Source organism: Podarcis gaigeae, assembly GCF_964106915.1.
Source record: "Podarcis gaigeae genome assembly, chromosome: 4".
Taxonomy (NCBI): Eukaryota; Metazoa; Chordata; class Lepidosauria; order Squamata; family Lacertidae; genus Podarcis; species Podarcis gaigeae.
The window spans coordinates 99444616-99461482 of NC_139677.1; the positions used below are offsets into that span (position 1 = coordinate 99444616).

A 16867-nucleotide genomic window follows, 5' to 3' on the forward strand; every position below is an offset into this window, starting at 1 on the left:
AAAATATAATTGTACACCCTTTGGATTCCCAAACTCCTGCCCCCCTTTCCCGGTTTCGATCCCCTGTATCCATCAGTCTGTCTGTTGTCAGCCTGGAGACCTCACATCCGAGGCCCTTAATTCTCTCTCAGTTCCTCTTTGCTGATTTTTTTGGTAGTCCTTTATTTCAAGCGCCGGGTCTCGGAGAAGTTCTATCTCAAAAATGTTCATTTTTCTTCCATCCAGACCTCTATATTTAAAAGTAGAACTCAAATCTTGTTTCTTAATCCTTTTAAGTCTGGATGTTCCAAATGCTCCAACTTCCATCTTGGTCAAATTTGTAATCCATAGATCCTCAGATCTCCCCATCAGGAGATCTCTCCAATCTTCATTGTCCAATTCAAGCCAAATTTTCATAATCCAATTCTTGTTTTCCTTTCCATCTTTCCTGTCAGGCCTCTGGCCTTCCTTAATCTTCTGCTGCAATGTAACTCCTCCTTCATTCCCTTCCAGATCATCATGCATTTCTTGTTCCCTTTCATCACATTTCTTAATTTTTCCCCCCTGCTCAGCTGCAAAAACTTCTGATTCCGCTACAGGGGCTTTTTGTTCAGGAACAAAACCTTGAGTCAAGTCCCTTCCATTTTCAATAGATTTATCTACTGTCTCCTTCAGTGTAGAAACCCCTGTAGTCAAAATATTGCTCTGTTCTTGAAGCTTTCCCAGAAGATAAAAAGTCCTGTTTAGCTCAGTGAGTATTTTTCCATTTGCAGCCATTCTTGTAATGTCCCAAAACCCCCTCTAGAGGGGTTATGGTTACTTAGTATCCTTCCAGTTCCAACCCAAAAGTCAAACTAACTTGTTATTCCTTATTTTCAACACTTTGTATCCAAATTGTATCTAATCTCACCAGCAAAGACACCAAAAACAATGTTCTCTTTTTATTCCCCAACTTTGACAGCTACTTTGACAGCTGTCAAAATCTTCTGTATCTCTTCACCAGGCTCTCTCGCGGATCACCCCCGGATCCCGGGAGGTTGCACTTCAGCTCACAAAATCCACTTTTATCCTCCAGCAAGATTACTTGAACTTTCCAATCGTGAAGTTAATAACTGCATCCAATAGAGAAAGAATATTCTTTCAACCTTAGTTATCTAGTCCTTGCTTTAAATGGTTTACAAGGCGGGGAGACGGACTTCCTCTTTACGTCTTCCCCGATCGTGCCAAATTCAAAGAAGAAAATTTTCCTTTTAAATCCAATTTCCGTATTACTCACGGGTTGTTGCTTTTAGTCCAAATGTTCAAAGGAAGAAGTCAGCGCTCTCCGTCCATGGCATGCGGCTTCACTCAGCAGGGGAGGCAGAGGACTCTCAGCACCGCGCCGCTACCTGTCCCCCGTTCCGTAGCCTTTAAAAAGGCTCCTTCGCGGGTTGGGGGGCGCAAATGGTGCCCACCGAGTCACCACGTCCACGGGCTTCCGCGCCCGTGGTTTTTAAGGGTCCCCGTGTTGCCGGCGCGGCAGGACCCAGTCCTTGCTGAGCTAATTCCCTCCGGAGCTCGGAGGGAATCCGCCATTAGACGATGGCGCTAACCCGGAAGTAGGAATTTATTATGTTTTCAGAACGTATTGGAAAATATATATAGAAAGGTCTATTGTTTGGCGTACATTCGATTGTAAGATAAAATATACGCAAAGGGACTTGATAGGAAGTCAAAGCTGAAGAGAAGATTTTGTAAAATAAAGGGGGTGGAATATTTACTTTCATTATTATCATTTTGTGTGTGTGTGTGTCTGTACATATGTGTGTTTTTCTATGGAATGTTTGGGAGGAAATAAGACGGTAAATAACAAATAAGCTAAATATCGATGTATGTAATTTTTATCTATCAATTATATTTAGTGGTAGCATGGTTGTAATGTTTTTTGTAACATAAAATCATTCAATAAAAATTTAAAATAATTTTAAAAAGAAAGAAAATGTTTTCAGGTCCAATTCAATGTGCTGGTTCTGACCTATAAAACGGCTCAGGACCGCAATACTTCAAGGATCACCTCTCTCTATAAGAACCTACCCGAACCCTGAGATCGTCATCTAAGGCCCTTCTTCATGTGCCCCCACCGCAAAAGGTCCAGAGGGTGGCAACACGAGAACGGGGCCTTTTCTGCAGTGGCTCCTCATTTTTTGAATGTTCTCCCCAGGCACCTTGGTTTCATATGTCCAGGCGCCAGACAAAAATTCTTCTCCTAGGCCTTTGGCCTAGATCATAGATTAAACAATCTATGGCCTTTTATTTTATTTTATTTTATTTTATTTTTTCATGGTGAATCTTTATTGATTTAAAATATAGACGTAAATGATCATTTACAACAAAGGTAAGTATAGAAAAATTCAGTACAGAAGCAAAAACATCTCGACATAAGAATAAGAAAAAAGTTAAAAAGACGAAAAAGAAAAGAAAGAAAAGACAAAGGAAAAAGAAAAAAGAACCCAAAATTTATACAAAATCATGTCCATCAAATAAAAATTTCTGCTTGAAACTTCCAGTTGTTCTCATTATACATTTATCATGGTTTTGTCACACAGCTTTGCGTTATATCCTTTTTCATATATTCCACTAAGGTATTCCACAATCTATGGCCTTTTAAACCAGGAGGGAATGATGTTTTCATTTGTTACTATGCTATGTGTTTTGGGGTTTTGAAAAACTGTAAACTGCCTTGTGATCCTCGGATGAAGGGTGCTATAGAAATATTATTATTTTCTGTTGTTGTTAATAAGATCTTTATTTCTTGCTTACTTGCTTGCTTTTTGCAATATCAATGTTTAACTGGTTTCTAGTTGTCTTTATCGGAAGCTCTTTCGGAGGCTTTGCACTGAAAATGTTTTGAAATAAATTACATCACCTGGTAGTTAGTTACTCATTTATAAGAGATCTCGCCCTGTCCTTCACCTAAGCTGCGATGGCAGGTTACGGCAGTATATAATCACACAAGTAAAACCATTCCAAACAAGACTCCAAGGTGCTGACTCAAGTTTACGAGAATATGGGAAATGGATACATTTTAAGGACACCAGAAACAGCCCAATTTCTAGGGTGAAGTTTCAGGTTAACATGTGCAGCTGTCTGTCTTCTCTGTTGTTCATTTCCACTCTCCAGAGTACTGTATTTTTCGCTCTATAGGACGCACTTTTCCCCCTCCAAAAATGAAGGGGAAATGTGTGTGCGTCCTATGGAGCGAATACAGGCTTTCGCTGAAGCCTGGAGAGCGAGAGGGGTCGGTGCGCATCGACCCCTCTCGCTCTCCAGGCTTCAGGAAGCTATCTGCAAACCTTGGGAGCTCGGCGGGAGTGCCCGCTGGGCTCCCAAGGCTTGCGGATAGCAGCCTCCAAACCCGACCTGCTTTCCCCACCGCCAGCCCCACAAGCTGGGGGGACAGCGGGGAGGCAGAGCACCGCCTTCCCGCTGTTCCCCGACCTGGTCTTTGGGGCTGGCGGTGGGGGAAAGCAGCGCTTCCCCCCGCCAGCCCCAAAGAGCAGGTCGAAAGGAACCTGTCAGGGAACTGCCATCGGAGCTAGAGGCGGAGGCAAGGCTCCAAAGCGATGCTGGAGAAGGGCCCAGCAGGGAGAGAGGCAGCTCATCGGCTGGGGAAGGAAATCAGCGTAACACCAGGGGTAAAGGGGGTCAGATGGGGGAATCGGCGAGGGGGCTCCAGGACTCCTCGCCGGAGACCAGCGGGAAGAGCACGGGTCCTCCGCTGCCCACACCCACCCTGCGCAGAAGACTTCCGCACAGGGAAAGTAGGTGGAGACTTGGCGTCAAAGAACTTCTTTGCTGGAAGAAGTTCATGAAACGCCCACTGACGGATTCTGCCAGCGACTGAAACAGCCACGGAGTGAAGGGCTGTCCAGACAGAAAGGGTTTAACCAGGTAACCTAGCCAGGAGCGGCGGCAACTTACACACGAGCAACCCCTATAACCATTACAGCACCCAAAGCTTCGGGTGAACGCACCTTGAATGCACAGAACGCACCTTGTTTTAGAGGGGGAGAACAAGGCAAAAAAATATTTTTTTCCCTGTTCTCCCCCTGCTATGGCCCGGTGCGTCCTATGGTCTGGTGCGTCCAATAGAGCGAAAAATACGGTAAATTGATTCTACTTTTGTAAGCCATATCTCATTTTAGAAAGCAAAAGGCTTAGAGAACACCACCATTGGCTATTCCTCAGTGGCCCTTGACAAAGCTACAGAACTAGGACTACAAAAGGCTGGCAACCAGGAGGAACCTAACTCGCTCTTTGCCTCATCCTCTTTTGAGATATTTTATCCGCACAACTTGTCGTTTTTTGGCTTTCCATCCAGCTCTTGCTGCAACTACGATACAAAGAGTTGCTGAACCCACACCTTGTACTTTCCTCAAAGCCACCCTGGGTGCATTTCACAAGATTATTAAAGGGAACCAGGCAGAGGGCCTTCTCGGTGGTGGCACCCGCCCTGTGGAACACCCTCCCAGCAGATGTAAAGGCAATGAACAACTATTCTACTTTTAAAAGACAACTGAAGGCACCCCTGTTTAGGGAAGTTTTTAATGTCTGATGCTGTATTGTTTTTAATATTTAGTTGGAGGGCCTTCTCGGTGGTGGCACCCGCCCTGTGGAACACCCTCCCATCAGATGTCAAGGAAATAAACAATTATCTGACTTTTAGAATACATCTGAAGGCAGCCCTGTTCAGGGAAGTTTTTAAAGGTTGATGTTTTTCTGTGGCTTTATATGTGCTGTAAGTCTTCCAGAGTGGCTGAGGAAACCCAGGGTATAAACTATTATTATTATTATTATTATTATTATTATTATTATTATTAAGCACAGAGACGGGGGACCTCTGAGGCCTAAGATGTTGTGGAACGTCCCAGGTGAGAGGGATTGTAGTCCTCCCCAGCTAGAGGGCGCCAGTTCTCTATCCCGGCCTTAAGAGATGAAGGCCAACAATGGCAAAACCACCACCCATCCCAGCATGGCCAGAACGATAAGACAACGCGGACTGGCCTTTTCAAGGAAGACTTCTCCCAATTAATTTATTTTTTTTAAAAAGGAAGCCAGAGAAAAACAGGTCGCAGCAGTACTCACTCGGATCGGAAAGTAGTCCCGGAAATATCTCCAGACAGCCCAGTTTCTGACCCACTGCGATCTTCTACCACCTTTTTGGGATAAAAAATAAAAAATTAATAATGGAGCAGCTGTCAGTGGTTGATCAGAAAGAACTGATGAAAGGGACCAGGCATGGAATGTGCAGTTGTCAAGGTCTGGGTGGATGAAACGGAATGGTGGGGGGAAGCAACTGGGGACCCCCCCCATGGGAAACCCAAGGAATGCCCTGGATCACCTCCAGGGGTGCCAACTTAAATAAAATATTGGGGGGCAGGTAAGCCCCACCCCACAAAATCAATCACAAGACGCAGCACACACAGACCATTGGAATGGCATCGCCCATCAACTCTGGGGGCGCCCAGATCCCTGAAATATTTTATGGGAACTTGGACCCTATGATTGCCTCCGTTTAAGGCAGGCATAGGCAAACTCGGCCCTCCAGATGTTTCAGGACTACAATTCCCACCATCCCTGACCATTGGGTCCTGTTAGCTAGGGATCATGGGAGTTGTAGTCCCAAAACATCTGGAGGGCCGAGTTTGCCTATGCCTGGTTTAAAGATTTGCTGTAACCCTCCCTCCTTTTGGAGAAGGGTGGGTGATAAATAGAATATATAACTAACAATAACAATTCCCGCTGGTATCAACAGAGTATCAGCACAGCAAAGGAAGGGGGTGAACTGGGGTTCAAATGGGTCCGTGCTCACTGTACTAAGCTCCTACTTGGAAAATGGGTGTGCATTCACCCACAGGGTTTCAACTTTGTTGTTGTTGTTTAGTCGTGTCCGACTCTTCGTGACCCCCTGGACCAGAGCACGCCAGGCACTCCTGTCTTCCACTGCCTCCCGTAGTTTGGTCAAACTCATGCTGGTAGCTTAGAGAACGCTGTCCAACCATCTCGTCCTCTGTTGTCCCCTTCTCCTTGTGCCCTCCATCTTTCACAACATCAGGGTCTTTTCCAGGGAGTCTTCTCTTCTCATGAGGTGGCCAAAGTATTGGAGCCTCAGCTTCAGGATCTGTCCTTCCAGTGAGCCCTCAGGGCTGATTTCCTTCAGATTGGAGAGGTTTGATCTTCCTGCAGTCCATGGGACTCTCAAGAGTCTCCTCCAGCACCATAATTCAAAAGCATCCATTTTTCGGCGATCAGCCTTCTTTATGGTCCAGCTCTCACTTCCATACATCACTACTGGGAAAACCATAACTTTAACTATATGGACCTTTGTTGGCAAGGTGATGTCTCTGCTTTTTAAGATGCTTTAATGGGCCTCAAGCAGCTCATCACTGAACCCAGACCCTGGTCCAGGCCCGATTCAAATGTTATGCAGAACTAGAGAACTAGAGCTGTGTGTCTTCAGCTTACTAGAGACATTTTGCTCTGAATCCTTTAGTGCAGGCATGGCCAAACGTGGCCCTCCAGGTGTTTTGGGACTACAACTCCCATCATCCCTGACTGCTGGTCCCGTTAGCTAGGGGTGATGGGAGTTGTAGTCCCAAAACATCTGGAGGGCCGAGTTTGCCTATGCGTGGTTCAAAGGCTTGGAAAGCATGAAGATTCTCCCCTCTTAAAAAAATCTGCATGGATTTGGGATGAAGCAGGGATACAGACCACATTTAGGCTGTTTCCTCCACCTCAATGCATAAAATCATAGAATTGTACAGTGGTAACTCTGGTTAAGAACTTAATTCGTTCTGGAGGTCCGTTCTTAACCTGAAACTGTTCTTATCCTGAGGTACCACTTTAGCTAATGGGGCCTCCTGCTGCTGCTGCGCTGCTGCTGCTGCTGCACAATTTCTGTTCTCATCCTGAAGCAAAGTTCTTAACCTGAGGTAATATTTCTGGGTTAGCGGAGTCTGTAACCTGAAGCATGTGTAACCTGAAGCGTATGTAACCCAAGGTACCACTGTATTGTTGGAAGGGACCCTGAGGGCATAGCTGTCCACTTTCCCCTTTTCTACCGAGTAATCCTATTCGGAATAAGGGATTTTCCCTTAAAAAAAGGGAAACGTTGACAGCTATGCCTGAGGGTCATCTAGTCCAACCCGCTACAATGCAGGATTTTTTTTGCCCAACGTGGGACTCGAACCCCCAGCCTTGCCGACTGAGCTATTCACCTACCTTTCTTCGGAGTATTCCAGTCAAACACAAGCCAGGCCAGGTACGCAGCTGCAATCAGCCAGCAGTCCGTACAGAGGATGTACATGAGGATAACAGTACAGGCCACACCTGGGGCAGAGATGAAGAGCAAGGAGAATTAACTCATTTTGCTAAGAAGGGATTAGTCCTGGCATACAAACACATACCCTCGCCTCTTGAACCCTTCTGCATCGCTTTTTGCAATCCTCCCCTGCCCGGCCAAGCTAAATCGGATTGTGTTGTTTAAGGCTTAAGTGACATCACAGCCGACCGGCTAAGCCCTCTGCACAGATTCATCCAAAAAAAGCTTTCTCCAAAGCCATCTCAGGTTACTCCAAAGAGATATTACCAGCCAGCTTCAGAGCCTACCTGGGTCACATGCTCCCAGATGTTTTCAACTTTAGGATGTGCCAATATCAAATTCTTATGTTTCAAGGCTTACATTTGTGCCAAGAACGTGCCAATGTCAGATTCTCATTTTTCAAAGCTTCAGTTTAATAATAATAATACAGTGGTACCTCGGGTTAAGTACTTAATTCGTTCCGGAGGTCCGTAGTTAACCTGAAACTGTTCTTAACCTGAAGCACCACTTTAGCTAATGGGGCCTCCTGCTGCCGCCGCGCCGCCGGAGCACGATTTCTGTTCTCATCCTGAAGCAAAGTTCTTAACCCGAGGTAATATTTCTGGGTTAGCGGAGTCTGTAACCTGAAGCGTATGTAACCTGAAGCATATGTAACCTGAGGTACCACTGTAATAATAATAATAAATTATTATTATTATTATTATTATTATTATTATTATTATTATTATTATTTATATCCCGCCCATCTGGCTGAGTTTGCCCAGCCACTCTGGGTGGCTTCCAACTAAATATTAAAAACAATAGTCATACCTTGGGTTGAATGTGCTTTGGGTTGAGCACGTACGAGTTGCGCTCCGCAGCAACCCAGAAGTAACGGAGCGCGTTACCTCCGGGTTTTGCCGCTTGCACATGCGCAGACGCTCAAAATGACGTCACATGCATGCGCAGAAGTTTCGAAAAGCGACACGCTCGTGCGCAGACGTGCCATCGCTAGTTACGTTTGCTTCTAGATATGAACAGGGCTCCGGAACGGATTCCGTTCGTATCCAGAGGTACCACTGTACAGCATCAGACATTAAAACCTTCCCTAAACAGGGGACAAAGCTTCCGCAGCAGTTTGTTGGCGGGCGGGAAATTAATCCCTCGTTGAAAAATTCACCCACATTTCAATGCTAATTTCTCCCCAAAGACACATTTCCCCTTGCAATTCAATGCCTTTTAATATGTTATTTTCACCCACATGTGCATTTATGTACACACTTTGCCCACCTGGTATATGCAGTTTGTGACGTGTTACTTGATGGGAGAACTGCCTGGCCAAATTCAGAGTAGTGCAAATTTCAAAAGGATAGGTGTATTTTCGTTTGCTTCTTGTTTCGGAAAGTGGGACTTAGGTAGGCTTGCATTTGAATAAGAACCAATTCGAATTTCTCCGTCACCCCAAACTGCAACTCCCAATCAGCCACAGGAAGTGCAGCTCAGGCTAACAGGCTGGTGTGGAAACTATGTGCAGCCAACATACCAATTTCTCCAAGATCGCTGCTTCAAAAAATTCATTTGAGGTAGACGCAAAGTGAATCCATACGCACAGTGTTGGGAACTCAAATATATAAGCTAATCACCAAATGGCATCTTAAACCTAGGTTATAAAGGTAAAGGTAAAGGTACCCCTGCCCGTACGGGCCAGTCTTGACAGACTCTGGGGTTGTGCGCCCATCTCACTCAAGAGGCCAGGGGCCAGCGCTGTCCGGAGACACTTCCGGGTCACGTGGCCAGCGTGACATCGCTGCTCTGGCGAGCCAGAGCCGCACACGGAAACGCCGTTTACCTTCCCGCTGGTAAGCGGTCCCTATTTATCTACTTGCACCCGGAGGTGCTTTCGAACTGCTAGGTTGGCAGGTGCTGGGACCGAGCAGCGGGAGCGCACCCCGCCGCAGGGATTCGAACCGCCGACCTTTCGATCGGCAAGTCCTAGGCGCTGAGGCTTTAACCCACAGTGCCACCTGCGTCCCGTAAACCTAGGTTATGGTCACCACAATTGAATGACTAAGCACCTTTTTTTTCTTTTTCTTTTAGCAATGAGGTTTCTTATTCAGGACAATACCTCAAGAACCGCCTCTTTCCCTATGAACCTACCCAGACCCTGAAATCATCTTCTAAGGCCCTCCTTTGTGTGCCTACTCCTTGAGAGGTCCGGAGGGTGGCAACACGAGAACAGGGCCTTCTCTGCAGTGGCTCCCCATCTGTGGAATGCTCTGCCCAGGGAACTGATTTACATCCTATGCCCTTTTAAAATGTGTGTTTTTTGGAGGAAGAGGGGGCTATTGAGGTGTTGTTTTTATTTTTATTATGTATTTTGTGGTTTTATATCTTGATTTTGTTCTGTGAACCGCCCTGAGACCCCCGGGTATAGGGCAGTATATAAATTAAATTAAAATAAATAAATATCAATTTCACTTTTATGCTGCTTTATATTTTAAAGGGGGGGAAATCTCAAAGTGGTTTACAACGCATTAAAACATTGAATAAAACAATCCTGAATAAAACAAACTCAAGATTCAAGGGAAATATTTCAGATCCTTCTCTAAGGGACATTTTGCTTTCCCCATATTTATTTACCGACTTAATTTATAGAGCTGCCCCATAGCAGAAGGTCTCTAGGAAACCAGGGTGGTGTAGTGGTTAGAGTATCAGTAGCCAACCTGGCAACCAGAACTCTCCACGTGGTTGCAATGGGACCTACGCCAGTCGCAAAATGTGCCTGGCTAATTTCTAACACTGACCAAGCCTGAGGGCTCATCCAGACTTCCTGTTGCACCATCCATGCTTTAAAACTCTGCGTCCCAGGAAAACCCACTCTTTAACGCTGAATCAGAACAAACGGCAGTTCAGATTTCCCACGGATTGCTGCTTGTTCAGACTCGGTGCTAAAGAGCAGGGTTTTACGGGGATAGCGCCAGGGCAAAAAGAAAACATAATGTTCAGACATGAAGCTTTAAACTGTGCCTAGAAACGCAGCACAAAAGGCAGTCTGGATGAGCCCTGTTCTCTTGCACTTTGCACACCAATAAGAAAACAACAACATGTTTATATGCGAGGGGAGCAAGAGTGAGGGACCGGTGCCTGCGAGGAACGTTCAGCTCCTGCTATGCTCAAAACGCAAGTAAAGTGCCAACTGGATACAGGTTGTTTTGCCCCACAGGGCAAAGTTCGGACGAACATAAGCACTCTGCTGGATCAAGCCAAAGGACCATTTGCCGTATTTTTTACTCCACGGGGAATACCGGACTATAGGGCGCACCTAGTTTTTTTGGGGGGGAATAAAGAAAAAAAATATATTATTCCCCCCCAGCCTCAAAGAGCAAAGAAGCCAAGATAGCGAGTGGGGGTCTGGGGCGGGGGAAGCCCGAGCCCCCAAAACAGGTCCAGGAGCGGCAGTAAAATTGCGCGCAACCTCGCCGCCGCTCCCGGAGCTTGCAGGGCTGGGGGCAGGGTAAGCCCGAGCTTCCCCCAACCCCAGCCCCCAGAACAGACTGCTATCTGCACTGCGCTCCCCGGGCTGCAGGCTGCAGGCTGCTATCTGCAAGCCTTTGGAGCGCTCCGAAGGCTTGTGGATAGCTGCCTGAAGCCTGCATTCACCCCATAGGACGCACACACATTTCCCCTTCATTTTTGGAGGGGGAAAAGTGTGTCCTATAGAGCGAAAAATACGGTAGTTCAACATCCTGTTTACCAAATGCCAGGAGGAAACTCACAAGCAGGATACGACCACAAGAGTCTTCTCCCGTTGCTCTTCCAGAGCAAGTGTTCTTTATAGGTGCAGCACCACTGATCCCAGAGGCAGCCATTACCATTAGGACCCCAAGCCATCAATTGCTTCGTCTCCCATGAATCTGTGGTCGTGGTTGTTAAAATCTGCATACCACCCTATTCCCACAGGTCTTGCAGCAGTTCGCAAGATAAAATCGCAGGATAAAAACACAAAATACATAATAAAACAACCCAATTATCCGCTCTCCCTAACACATTTTGAAAGGGCACCCGTCAGACAACGGCCTGCTTAAAGAAGAACGTTTTTGCCTGATTCCTAAATGTGTATAGTGAAGGTGCCAGGTGGTTCTCCCTGGGGAGAGCATTCCACAAATGGGGAGCCACTGCAGAGAAGGCCCCGTTCTCGTGTTGCCACCCTCTGGACCTCACATGGAGGAGGCAAAGAAAGAAAGGCCTTAGAGGATCCGGGTCAGGAGAGAGACAATTCTTGAGTTATTGTGGTCCTGTTCTGCCGTTCTCTGCCTCAGGCATTACCCCACTCATACCTAAACCAATCACATTCAGCAATATGACAACCTACATAAAAAGGGCCATTTGCCAAGCATGCACTTATAAGATACACTCCTAATATCTGGAGCGCTAATACAGTGGTGCCCCGCAAGACGGAAAACCCGCTAGACGAAAGGGTTTTCCGTTTTGGAGGTGCTTTGCAAAACAAATTTCCTATGGGCTTGCTTCGCAAGACGAAAATGTCTTGCGAGTTCCTGTGGGTTTTTTCCCTTTCCCCCCCTTTTTCTAAGCCGCTAAGCCGCTTATCAGCTGATCCGCTAAGCCGCTTATCAGCTGATCCGCTAAGCCCCTAAGCCGCTAAGCCGCTAATAGCGCTAATGGGCTTGCTTCGCAAGACGAAAAAACCGCTAGACGAAGAGAATCGCGGAACGGATTCTTTTCTTCTTGCGAGGCACCAGTGTAACTTGACTCCTCCTTGGGCCATTTCCTGCTCCTCCCCCATCTCTAACCTGAGAGGGGCCCAGATCCATACGGCAGCGGGCTCTCACCCTCAAGGGTGCAGAACTACTTCCATCCACTCAGTTCTGCATAGGAAAACCATGCTCTGCAGAGTTGCTAAGCAACGACTGTCAGGATGCAGCCTTTTTGCAACCACCTGCGAAAGGGATGCCTTAGCACCGGAGAGACGGTGGGGCAGCTGTTGCATTGCCCATGGTGGCAAAAACAAGAGCCGTATTCCCCTCAAAGCCACAGGGCAGGGTTGGGTGGGGCCAGGAGCAGAGGTGGCCAGAGCAATGGGTACAAATGTTGCCTTTGTACTGTAACCCAATTTCTACATGCCCGCAAACACACACACACTTCTTTCCATCGAGGCCAGGGGTCAGCAAACTTTTCCAGCAGGGGGCCGGTCCACTGTCCCTCAGACCTCGTGGGGGGCCGGACTATATTTTGAAGGGGGGGGGGAATGAACGAATTCCTATGCCCCACAAATAACCCAGAGATGCCAAAAAATCCTCCGGAAAAATAATCTCTCAAAGGACCTGTTGATGGTCTATGTGTGTGGTTTGGGAGCTGCACAGCCAGGGAAAAAACAATGCTGTCCAGGGTTGTCAAGACTGCAGAGAGAATAATTGGGTGCACTCTTCCCACCTTAGAGCAAATCTATGCTGCCAGGTGCCATAAGAAAGCGGCAGAGATAGCGCAGGATAGTACACACCCCGGAAATGATCTCATTCAGCTTCTGCCTTCTGGAAGAAGGTACAGGGTCATAAAGACCAGGACTGAGAAATAGTTTCTACGCAAATGCAATTCTGGTTCTAAATGCAGCATAAGGAGTCTCTATAGTATATTGTATTTTAAAATGGGGTTTCATAGTTTTTAGGGGTTTTTGAATGTTTTATGTAGATTTTCAATTTCATTGTTCTGTATGGGACAATGACAATAAAGATATTGTATCGTATATCATATATATCGTATATGCATTTTAAATAAAAGCACACATTCTACTCATGTAAAAACACCAGGCAGGCCCCACAAATAACCTAGTGATGCATTTTAAATAAAAGGACACATTCTGCCCATATAAAAACATGCTCATTCCCAGACCGTCCGTGGGCTAGATTTAGGAGACGATGGTGCCACATCCGGCCCCTGGGCCTTAGTTTGCCTACCGCTGTTCTAGGCAAATAAGAAGCATCATCAGAGTTGAGGGACACAGTCCAACCAAGAAAAAACATTTGGGGCACAATGAGGGTCTGGCTTGAGAAGGGGGGGGGCATGGCTTGGAGAGATATCAGAGGGTCAGGTGAAGCTTGTGGGGGCTGCATTGTCCCCCCCTACCTGAAATACCCACACCCACATTGCGTGCCTTCTAGGTGTTAGTGCAAATCTGTTTAGCTTCCACGTGCGCCATGTTAGAGAGAGCCAGTTCTCCACAACGACAAACCCCTCCTGGCTCAGAAAAGACGTCCACCTTTCTGTTTTTCGATAGCAATGACCCAAAGTTTCAGGCCACCCCCTGTTACCAATTTAACCATGGCGGACCCTCCCTCCATTCATTTATCTGCGCTAGGGACCCTTTAAGGAACGCGGGTGGCGCTGTGGGTTAAACCACAGAGCCTTGGGCTTGCCGATCAGAAGGTTGGCAGTTCGAATCCCCATGACGGAGTGAGCTCCCATTGCTCAGTCCCTGCTCCTGCCAACCTAGCAGTTCGAAAGCACGCCAGTGCAAGTAGATAAATAGGTACCGCTCCGGCAGGAAGGTAAACAGCGTTTCTGTGCGCTGCTCTGGTTCGCCAGAAGCGGCTTAGTCATGCTGGCCATATGACCCGGAAGCTGTACGCCGGATCCCTTGGCCAATAAAGCAAGATAAGCGCCGAAACCCCAGAGTCGGCCACGACTGGACCTAATGGTTGGGGTCCCTTTTACCTTTACAGACCCTTTGGGGGAAGCCATAATCTTCTGTGAATCCCGAGTCTACCACGAATCAGGTCTGCTGGGGCTGCCTCACATTCTAAGAATATATGAAACGCCCATATTTGTCCTCTGATGTTTGAGGAACATCCTGTTATTTACTCAGCACTATCCGTTTAAGGCATGTTAGAACGCTTCCGAAAAACAGAGGCACATGAGCTTCCCTGGGCACGCTCCACCTCATGCCGCCCCGGCCCAAGAACACGGCACTCCAAAGCTTGCCAGCAGGGAGACGGAGAACAAAACGTAACAAGAGGACTGCCAACAAATGCAGGCCACTTTTGGACATCATCTTGGCACTGGGTGTGTTTTCTCCACATGCAATATTCAGCATTCCCAAGGTCCGGGGAATGAGGATGCCATCGTACCTCCATTTAACGCAGGGGTCGGCAAGGCTTACCAGGCACGGCACGGTGCGGGGACTCCCTTCCGCGGCTCCTGAAATCGCTTCTGTGCAGCGCAACGCAGGAAATCGCATCTGCGCATGTCTGTGGTGCCAGAAATCACTTCTGCGCATTCCCAGATGCTGAAAACCGCGCAGACGCAATTTCCGGCATCTGGGCATGCACAGAAGCGATTTCCAGAGCCATGGAGGAGAGTCCCCGCGCCACTCTGTGCTGGTTTAGGGGCAGCTCATGGGCCGGTTAAGCAACCCTCACAGGCCACTTCCGGCCCATGGGCCATAGGTTTCTGACCTCTGATTTATCGCTTGCCACTTGAAGGAGGCTACGTTTTGAAGTGAGGCCTGCAGCAATATGTCCCCGTCACCCACATTCAGTTAGATTTTTTTTTTTATCCACCGAGCACTGGGCTGTTTTGGGGTTTGTGAAGGTCTCCCTAGCTTGTCAGCACTTCCAGGGTTCCAGCAAAACCTGCTCCCTCTCATGCAAAGATGGTGTTGTTTTGGCAGTCGGGGAGCTGAAGAAGACTGGACATATGAAACGGGGATGGTACTTAGATCTTGTTGCTGTTGAGGGTGAAAATTTGGCGACGGAGGTGTCTGGGTTCCCAGGAGTCTACCAGGAATTGGCTGCTTGGTTCAAACCAATGCAGAACTCACCGCTACCTCCAACAAAATAAAAAAATTCCTTCCAGTAGCACCACAGAGACCAACTAAGTTTGTTATTGGTATGAGCTTTCATGTGCATGCATAATGATAATGATAATTTATTATTTATACCCCGCCCCAGCCACTTCTATCTGGCTAGAATGTGTCCTTCAACTCTTCTAAGGCTTCTCGGTTGGTCAGATGGAGGAGTGAGAAGGGTGCTTTTGAGTGTGTCTGGAAACTAGCCTTCTGTACACAGGTAGAGTCATGGAATGGTAGAGTCAGAAGGAACCCAGGGTTGATCAAATCCAGCCCCCTCAGGGTCCCTTTCCAATTCTTCAGTCCTATGAGTCTACGATCCCCTTGGCTGCAGATGCACAGACTGTTAGAATTCCTGCTCCATGGTTGCAGTCATGGGATTTTTGTCTTTCACATGACGGTGTATGTTTTGAATCCACAGAGTGGGAAGTGATGGAAACAGGATGTTTCTGTTATTGTGTTCCGTGAAGTGGGACTATTGTTCTTTGTCTCTTTGCTGTCTGATGCTAGAGAGAGAGGGAGCCATGTTGCAGTGCTCCCTGTGTAAAGGTAAAGGTAAAGGGACCCCTGAACATTAGGTCCAGTCTTGGCCGACTCTGGGGTTGCACTGCTCATCTCACTTTATTGGCCGAGGGAGACAGCATACAGCTTCCGGGTCATGTGGCCAGCATGACTAAGCTGCTTCTGGCGAACCAGAGCAGCGCACAGAAACGCCGTTTACCTTCCGCCAGAGCAGTACCTATTTATCTACTTGCACTTTGACGTGCTTTTGAACTGCTAGGTGGGCAGGAGCTGGGACCGAGCAACGGGAGCTCACCCCGTCTCAGGGATTCGAACCGCCGACCTTCTGATCGGCAAGTCCTAGGCTCTGTGGTTTAACCCACAGCTCCACCCATGTCCCGCCCCCTGTGTTTATATGTAAATAAAGTAGATTAGCCAAAATGCTGAGTTGCTGAGGTCTGTCACGCATGATGCACAAACTCTGCGGATCCCTAAGTGTGCCGGTGTCGGTTGGCATCAGTCGCTGGGATGTTTGGGCAGAAGAAAGCTTTTGAAGCTCCTGAACGATCGACCAGGAGGAAGGAATCATGCCAGTCTGGCATGTGTCTCTGCTAGGGTCCTACTCGAGTGTAGGCCGAGCTCCCGACACAGACATGGTTTAAAAACAGACCTGCCAACCAGCTGACTTCAAAACACAAAAACATTTGACTTACCCATGATGAGGAAACTCAGCACCCATTGCAGCACTGAGATGATCTGAAGTTGCTTCTCTACTTTAGACTTAGACAGCCAGGACAGATCCTGAAATGCGGAAAGGATACCGGACCCCGTGCCTGGAGAGAGAAGGGGGGGGGGGGAGAGAAAAGGAGAAAGGCTTAGTCACCAGGTCCTTGGAAGAAACAAAAAGCAGACAAGTATGCAACAGTCTCCAAATTCTAGTCGCTTTCTGGTTGTAGGAATTAACACACGTAAACCATGGTCCTATTTACTCGTTGATCCTCTGCGTGAAAGGGGAACTGGGCTACACATCCTGGCATTAATAATAATAATAATGTATTATTTATACCCCACCCATCTGGCTGGGTCCCCCCAGCCACTCTGGGCAGCTTCCAACAAAACACTAAAATACAATAACCTATTAAACAGTAAAAGCTTCCCTAAACAAGGCTGCCTTCAGATGTCTTCTA

At 47.4% G+C, this 16867-nt stretch overlaps 1 protein-coding gene and 1 long non-coding RNA gene across 2 annotated transcripts in view; both read right to left on the reverse strand.

The window, feature by feature from the left end:
* Positions 1–16867, reverse strand: part of LOC310843878 — a 165437-nt gene that overhangs the window by 14660 nt on the left and 133910 nt on the right. The window lies entirely within an intron of this gene.
* The window catches only part of DGAT2 (diacylglycerol O-acyltransferase 2), a 58236-nt gene that overhangs the window by 9586 nt on the left and 31783 nt on the right, over positions 1–16867 (reverse strand). The window contains exons 2-4 of the mRNA XM_083737153.1: positions 16394–16513; positions 7240–7347; positions 5104–5174 (exon numbers count right to left, since the gene is read on the reverse strand). Coding sequence (XP_083593279.1) covers positions 5104–5174; positions 7240–7347; positions 16394–16513 — 299 coding nt within the window. The remainder of the gene's footprint in view (positions 1–5103; positions 5175–7239; positions 7348–16393; positions 16514–16867) is intronic.